The 8,246-nt window shown below is 51.3% G+C and overlaps 1 protein-coding gene across 3 annotated transcripts; it reads right to left on the reverse strand.

Annotated features, from left to right (window-relative positions):
- Positions 1 to 719: 719 nt before the first annotated feature.
- On the reverse strand, positions 720 to 8,036 carry COPS7A (COP9 signalosome subunit 7A). Of its 3 annotated transcripts, none has more exons than XM_059403689.1 (8): positions 7,906 to 8,036; positions 7,222 to 7,426; positions 5,434 to 5,509; positions 5,114 to 5,202; positions 2,795 to 2,997; positions 2,020 to 2,125; positions 1,697 to 1,848; positions 720 to 1,528 (listed from the first exon to the last, which is right to left on the reverse strand). In XM_059403689.1, the coding sequence occupies exons 2-8, from the start codon at positions 7,381 to 7,383 to the stop codon at positions 1,489 to 1,491; spliced, it is 828 nt and encodes a 275-aa protein (XP_059259672.1). In that variant the 5' UTR covers positions 7,384 to 7,426; positions 7,906 to 8,036; the 3' UTR covers positions 720 to 1,488. The 3 variants fall into 3 exon arrangements, with proteins under 3 accessions (XP_059259672.1, XP_059259671.1, XP_059259673.1); XM_059403688.1 differs by having other exon boundaries at positions 7,879 to 8,035; XM_059403690.1 differs by lacking the exon at positions 7,906 to 8,036 and adding an exon at positions 7,793 to 7,883.
- Positions 8,037 to 8,246: the final 210 nt, after the last annotated feature.

Raw genomic sequence — 8,246 nt, forward strand, 5'->3', positions numbered from 1 at the left:
AGAGAGAGAGAGAGAGAGAGGGAAGCAGGCTCCCTGCTGAGCAGAGAGCCCGATGAGGGACTCGATCCCAGGACCCTGAGATCATGACCTGAGCCGAAGGCAGAGGCTTAACCCACTGAACCACCCAGGCGCCCCGAGCTTCACAATTCTAAAAAGAGTGCACAGCAGTGCACTAGACCAAGGAGACCAATAGTCCCAGGACAGGAAGCTCTGCCTTGGACGGTAGACGGGAGCCTGCTGCTGCTTCCTGCAGATCTGAGTCCTGTGTGGTTCTGATGCAAAACCTGAAGGTTATTATCAACTCTTCTCCCTTATAATTCTGCAGGAAGGAAGGTAACAGGCTGCAGCCCAGCTCCGAGAGGAGGGCCAGCGATGGCCATTTTGCACGTCTAGTGCCTTGCACGTGTTGGTGCCAGCAAGCATCCGCTGCTTCTGAGTGAGTGATGGAATACTGAGCAATCTGTCCCAAGTCACACGACTCAAGATTTAGGTCTCCTGGCTCCTAGGCCAGGACCCGGCACCTAGTACCTGGTTCTCTTCTCTTTCCAGCACTTTGCTTTAGAGTGGATGGACAATGAGCCTTCTTCCCATCTGCACATATCAAAGACAGAAGATACCCATTTCCGGGCATGTTTGTAGATAGATTTCTCATAGATTTATTTCTGTTCCATGTTATATATAGATATATGTATATATATACTTTTTTTTTTTTTTTTAAATACAATCTATATCCCCTTCCCTTTCCCACCAAACCACAAAAGGAAGTATAAATCTTCCAGGATTGCCATCAGGCTTTCCAAGATAGCCAGGGCTAAGAAAGAGCCATCTCTCAACATTTCAAGAGATGGGTGCCCTTCTTTGGCTCTGGGGTCATTGAAGCAGCAGCATTCCCAGGACCCAAGGGGAGAAGAGAGGAAAGGAAACAACTATAGTGTGACAGGATTCTAGGATGAAAGTGTCCAGTGACTCCGAGAATGGCAGACTGGCTCCCAGGATTCCCCGGGTGGGAATAAAGGCAGAAGCCCTATGGCTCTTCAGATGCTGCCCAGACAGGCGGGGGGCGGTAAGGAGTACAAACCGGGGATTAGGCATGCGAGGATGGGGCGGTGCAAGAAGAAACACGTGTGGGTTATGCTGGAGAAGTAGCAGCCCCACCTACTCCATGACAGATAACAAACAGGGATAGATGCTGCCCCCCGACCCCTATTTTAAAGAAACAGGGAGAGAGCATGGCAGGGAGGGGGAGGGAGACAATGGGACACATAATAAAGTCACATAAAGCAAAAGTACCAATAAAAACACGACTTGTACTTGCCTCCTCCCTAGAGAAGGTGTGATCTATGCTTGGGGGTCAGGGAGAGAAGAGGGAGGTTAAGGGTCATGAACCTAGGATTATCAGCTGGCCAGGAGCACAGGGAGGCCGAGGACTCCTAAAGGACAGGCAGGCAGCTAGGACCCCGCATCCCCAGAGAAGAAACGACAGTTCCTTCAGTTCGACTTGGACCAAATCTTGGCGCTCCCTCGGAGTCTGGCAAGGGGAAGAGAGAGAGAGAGGCTGCAGGGAATTCCCCTCACCCCTGCGGCCTCCCCCCACGTCTACTCCCATGCAAACGACTAAAAGGGGTGAGGACACCCGGGTCTCTGATGTAAAAGCAGGACACCCCGGAAGCAAGCAGTTCCTGCCACATTGGCTCACCCCTTGCCCTTTGAGGCTTTCTTGCTGGGCTGGCGCTGGTTGGTGCCAGGGGCGGGTTCCCTCAGCTCAGTCAGGTGCTGCTCAGGGTCCTGAGATGTAGCTGCGGCAGCTGCTGCTGTTGTAACTTTAATGGTTTTTTTAAGGTTGGCCACCTACCCGGATGAAAGAAATGGGGGACAATAAGGGAAGTCCCAGAATCCGACAGGCCCTGTCGACCTTGTCTGTTTGCTACAGCCACGGTCCTGACCCCTCCACATGGGACAACTGGCCCCAGCTGCGTGAGCTTGGAAGCTCGGGTCCGTCCTGATGCCTCGCCCACTCACCTCACTCTCGATCTGCTGCTTCAGGCCCAGCTGCTGCTCCTTGTGCTGGTTGGCACGGCTCACCTGCTCCTCGATGCCTGACAGCACGACCTCACAGCCCACACACCTGCGAGGATCAGGAGCGGAGATGCGTCAGCAGAAGGCTGGGATCGCACACTCACGACAGACAGATTCAGAACACCCTGCATGCAAACACCTTGTCTGAGTTAGGGACCTTCGCCAGGGCACCTGGAAACCATGTGCAACAATAGTCCCAAGAGCCACAAAGATACCTGGGGGGTGCGGGGGGGGGCACCCTAAGACAGGTATGGGAAGTGCCTGGAATAATGCACATGTGAGGGGAGGAACGGAAAACAACACTGGGTAGATGCTGGAGAGAAGGAAAAAAAAAGGTGTATTGAAGTTAGACAAGAAGACAAAGAGAAACACGGAAGCGGAAGAGACCCAGGGCCTAAGACATGCTGCTTACAGACCGATGGGATGAATCTAGCTTAAGACAAGTGAGGATCCAACACCCCACTGAGGAGCCCCTCAAGAGTACTGCTCCCTGCTCCCCACAATGACTATGCCAAGGACACTGCTTCTAGCCTCTTGCCCCGCAGGCCCTCCTCTGCTCCCTTCTGCCCTCAGAAGCTTCTGTAGGAATGAGCACCTCTCCCTTCATCCTCTGGGACTCTACCTTTGCAGCCCAGCCCAGCCCTCCCCACCCCCGCAAAGCACCTCCCCCTTTCCCGGAGGGAGATGAGAAGGAACAGGGCCAGGACAGGGGTCTCACCACTCCTGTAGGGTTCGAGCAATGGCACTAAGATCCTGGCGCTGGATGTCCCGCCCAATGCTGTAGTCAACCTCCAGTCGCTGGTTGCGCTGGTCCAGGGAGCCGCGGAGCACGTCGGCATACACTGCCTCGATGACAAGGTCTTCCAGCTGCCGCACGTTACGCAGGGCGAGGGCCTCCAGCAACACTGCATATGGGATACACTGGGGCGCAGGGAGGTTGGGCTGGGATTTGTGAGGCTCTCCAGCAGAGAAGGGCTTCCAAGAGTCTTCCCTCCATCCCCCCCACCCCCACCCCAGCTCCCCTGCCTACGCTCCATTCCTATTCCTTTTTTTTCTTTTAAACATTTTATTTAGGGGCGCCTGGGTGGCCCAGTGGGTTGGACCTCTGCCTTCAGGTCAGGTCATGATCTCAGGGTCCTGGGATCAAGCCCCACATCAGGCTGTCTGCTTGGTGGGGAGCCTGTTTCCCCTCTCTCTCTGCCTGCCACTCTGTCTACTTGTGATCTCTCTCTGTCAAATAAATAATAAAATCTTTTAAAAAATAAAATGAAGATTTTATTTATTTGACACAGAGAGAGAGAGAGACACAGCAAGAGAGAGTACATAAGCAGGGGAGTGGGAGAGGGAGAAGTAGGCTTCCCACCGTGCCTGGAACCCGATTGTGGGGCCTGATCCCAGGACCCTGGGATCATGACCTGAGCCAAAGGCAGGAGCTTAAGGACTGAACCACCCGGGCACCCTCCACTCCTACTCCTAAAGGATTTCCTCTAGGGGCACCTGCGTGGCTCACTCATTAAGCTTCTGCCTTGGGCTCAGGTCATGATCCCAGAGTCCTGGGATCAGGCCTCACCATCCGGTTCCCAGCATCGTGGGAAGCCTGCTTCTCCCTCTCCCACTCCCCCTGCTTATGTTCCCTCTCTCACTGTATTTCTCTCTGTCAAATAAATCAATAAAATCTTAAAAAATAGTATTAATTTTTTAAAAAAATTCCTCTAAAAGGCTGGGCCTAAGGCAAATTAAGTTAAAGTACCATCCCCTGAGAAATAACCTCCTGAGAAGCACGACGTTTAAGATTTACGTTCCCCTCGGGGCACCTGGGTGGCTCAGTGGGTTAACCCGCTGCCTTTAGCTCAGGTCATGATCTCAGGGTCTTGAGATCAAGTCCCGCACCAGGCTCTCTGCTCAGCAGGGAGCCTGCTTCCTCCTCTCTCTCTCTGCCTGCCTCTCTGCCTACTTGTGATCTCTCTCTGTCAAATAAATAAATAAAATCTTTAAAAAAAAAAAAAAAAAAGATTTACGTTCCCCTACCACCCTTCACCTCCCACCCTACAGAGGAAGAAAGTGACATCTGCCTGGGCATCAGTTCTCTGGCCACAGCTCAGGACAGCACAGACCCTGGTCCAGATAAGCCTGATGTAACAAGAGCACGGGGTGGGGGTGGGGTCTGAGTTACTTAACCGTTCATACCCCACTTCCTTCCACAGAGGCACCTCAGGCCAGAGAGCCTGGTTTAGGTCAAATCATGGGGACCACAGGAAAGTCAAGGAACAGCTGAGAATATGTAGGTGGGTGGGAGAGGGATATTTAATAAGAAAGTGAACCCAACTGAAACTAGAGAGATATGTCTGGGTTATGCACTTCTGACTGGCAAACAGAAGCCTGGCACTTCACCAGAAGAGAGAGCCTTGTCCCCACATCTGAAAGCTGAGGCCGTTTGTGTGGAACTTTCTTTGTTTTTATTTTTGTTTTTTGGTTTTTGCCTTTTTGAGATTTCTATCTATTTAATTGAGAGAGAGAGAGAGCGCCTGCACACGCTACTGTGAGTGAGCACAGCTCAGGAGGCGGTGTGGAGAGGGAGAGGGAGAAGCAGACTCCACACTGAGCAGGGAGCCCCGATTGGGGCTTGATCCCAGGACCACGACCTAAGCCGAAGGCAGACGTTTAACTGACTGAGCCACTCGGGCACTCCTGTGTGGGACTTCCTATAGTGAGAAGGAATGTGATCGCATTAACAAGCGAATGGCACTCTGGTTGCTATTTTGACCCAAAATGCAAAAAATGTTGAATGAAAAACAAAAACAAAACAGAAAGCAAAGAAAATACTATTCAGCCCAAAAGGCTGCTGCAGGAAGTGGAGCTCAGATACAGACCTTGGAGGGACGTGGGGTTTAGGGAAGGCAGAAGAGCGACAGTGTGGGCAAAGGCTGTCTGAGAGCAAATTCCCTTCAGACAGGCCCTTCGAAGGGACATTCCGCTTCGGTTCAGAACCCGGTTGGCTTGGGGTGGGGGTGGTATATGGAGAGAGACAGTCACTCACCTTGACTTTGGCAGCCAGGGTGACAACTGATAGGTGCCGAAGCTTATTCTTCTGAGCCTCTGTGAGTGGGGGAAGATTCCGGGCTTCAGCTAGGAAAAAAAGACAAGTATAGGAAATCCTGATTACACTTTTGTGGGAAGCCCTAGCCTCCTTCCCTTGCTTCTTCATCTTTTTTTTTCCCCCAGTTTTCCATGCCAATTCAAGTCTTAACTCTGACCCTGTGTACCGTAGAAAGGTTTCCCAGGAATTCCTTCTAGTCCTTCCAAAAATTGCCCTTCTCCCACCTCCACTATTCCAGAGCTCCAGCCCTCTTAGGTTACCTAAGTAATCAGCATATGTCCCGTAAGCAAACACTGTGAGCAGCCGGAATGTGGAAGCGAAGTCACTCTCAGCCAGCTGCAGGAACATGAAGGAAGAGGTGACAGGATGGGCCTCTCTCCAGTTTCCCAGCCTCACTTCTTTTGAATTCCACTTTCTGGCCCTATCTTTTCCCTCTCCCACGGGCTCTTCCAGCTCACCAAAAGGACTTCTCTGCCTCTCTGATCACTCTTGCCATTGGAAGGCCTCATTTCCACCTCTAGGCCCTTATTTGCACTACCCCACCCCCCTTCCCCCAGAAATCCACCATACCCTCTTCCTCCATATGTCTTCATTCTTACCCTAAATTCAGAATTGAACACATTCAGAGTGTTCAGTAGTGTGTGTGGGCACGTGCACACCCAGACATTGCAAATTGTATTTTGGTCCTTTGAGTGTGTTTAGGATTTCTGAATCTGCATATCATCAGGCAGTCTGCTGTTCTTGCCAAGTCACCAAAGACTCCTGTGTTAGCCTCATTCATCTCTGACAGCTGCGCGGCCTCAGCAGGCACTGGAATTTGTGGCCTCTGTGTCAGACTTCTAGCACCCAAGCGGCTTCATCATCCAGGCCAGCTCACTCACTCACCTCCTATCACTGATCACTCATTCTGGCATTTAATCGATCAAACCCTTAGGTTATTACCCAAGAATATCTTTTTTTCCAATAAGATGACAGACCCAGGCCCTGGTATCCCACCCACCTATGTCTAGCAGAACTAGGCATATATTCAGCTCTCAATAAATACTTACTAAATAAGTAATTTAACATGTCCATATCCATTCATCTTATCTCTGCAACTGGAATATAAGTTTTAGAAGGGTAATAGGCACTGTGTCTTGTACTTTTTTGGAATTCCCAGGTGACTAGCAGAGAGATAAACAAGCACCCAATAAATGCTTCTTTTTGTTCACCTTAATGGACCCTCTTTAGTTCCACTGCAGAGGAAATCAGGGAAAGAAGGCAGCTAGAGTATTCTCCATATACCCCAGAGTGATCCCCAAAGGCAAAATCCATCAACTCAGTCAATCATTGGCCCTCAAAAACCTAATATAGTCTGCCTACATACCAATGCCCTAGCATCTCAGGACATGGGGTGAGGTCATACATCTTGGTGACCCACCCACTCTAAATGTTAAATTGTTTACTCTGCCACTTCTATGTGAACAGTTCTCTCTGCTGTGTTCCTAGCATCTTGCCACATGTCTTCCAGGGAAAAGACCTTCTAATACTTCTAGACGCATTTCTAACTTAAGGGAATTAACAAAGGGTACAAAGTGGGAAAGGAGAGTATGCCAATTTCATGTTTATTGCCTTTCATTTGTACTGGACTTTAAACTTCCCATAATCTGTCCTGATTTCTGTAACTGACAGTGAAGGGCAGTATCAGCTCCAATGTTAAAGGGAAAACAGAGAAACAGAGGTCCTAAAGGAAAAATGACCTGATCAAGGGGACATGGTCTTATTGAGAGCTACTAAGTGGGCGGAGACAGGCTGGAATCAGGTTTCCTTTTCTGAATCACGTGCTCTTTTGCTTAAAAATGAAAAATAGTGGGTTTTACAGATTCATCATCATCAAAGGAAAGTAAGAGGTTTACTTGCCTACTTATTTTTGCCAGCTGCTAATTAATCATCATCATATTCTTGTTCAACTGAATGGTTATGGAGTTGCAAATGAGCCCTGCCCACCCATTCTCAAGTTCAATCTTAGCCCCAAGCTTCCCTGTGGGCTTTCCAGGCCAGGAACCCACCTCTCTAACATTAGGCATATCCAGCAGTTCCCCAAACACGTAGACACCAGGAGCCTCCAGCACCTGGTGGATGAGTGTGGCCAGCGCTGCCCCCTTGGCCGACTTGGCCAGGAGCAGAAATTGTTCCTGGTTCTGCCCTGTCACCTTCACCTCGGCACTCATGGCTGCACTGAGCTGGGGGGACCTGGGCTCAGGATATCTGGAGCTGCAAGGAAAGAGAATGTGAAGTTGGAGGCCCCTGAACACTGGGAGGGCTGGAAGCACAGTAGCCGGGGCTGGACTGCAGAGACACTGAGTCACTTCTGCAAATGAGGGATGAGAGATGGAGCAGTCTAAAACTTGGATCTAAAAATCCTAAAATCGGCCACTTTGATGGAAGCCTGGCTGAGACAGGGTTGCCACGCCCCCTCCCCCAAACTCGGGCCTGATCCCAAGTCCCACCACGTGCACCCCATTGAACCCCAAGGCACAGGATGTAGTGGGGTAAGGGGTATCACATGGTGTCCACCCCGACAACGCTCCCTCAAATTTCCACGGTGCCCCGCAAGTGCCCTCAATCACGTGACCTCACCCGCAAGCTCCTTCCACGTGGCTCCGCCCCCTCCCTTAAAGAGGCCGCCCAGGGACCGTGGGCTCACGGCTACTGCCCCGTCGTACCCTGGGTCAGACTCTGCGGGCCGCTACCTAGAAGCTTCGTCTTCCAGCACACCGGGCGGGGCCGGAGCTCCGTCACCTCCGGCAGCAGTTCCGAGCCTTTCCTGCCACCTCCCTGCAGAGTCGCTCTGGCCACTAAACTCTATGGCTGGCTTCCGCGTCGTACTTCCGCTCTTACGAGGCCGGTTTCGGGCGGGCCATGTCCCTCCCCCCGACCTCCGCACCGCAGAAGCTCCTGCAAGCGCCAGTCATTCTACTCTCTGATTGGTTGTTGAGGAAGAATGACGGGCGCCTCCCCCCCGCCCCCATTCTGTTTCAATAAAACTTTATTGTCAGATGAGCGCTGGACGGTAAATGCAGATGGGCGTCCC

Source organism: Mustela nigripes, chromosome 6 (assembly GCF_022355385.1).
Source record: "Mustela nigripes isolate SB6536 chromosome 6, MUSNIG.SB6536, whole genome shotgun sequence".
Taxonomy (NCBI): Eukaryota; Metazoa; Chordata; class Mammalia; order Carnivora; family Mustelidae; genus Mustela; species Mustela nigripes.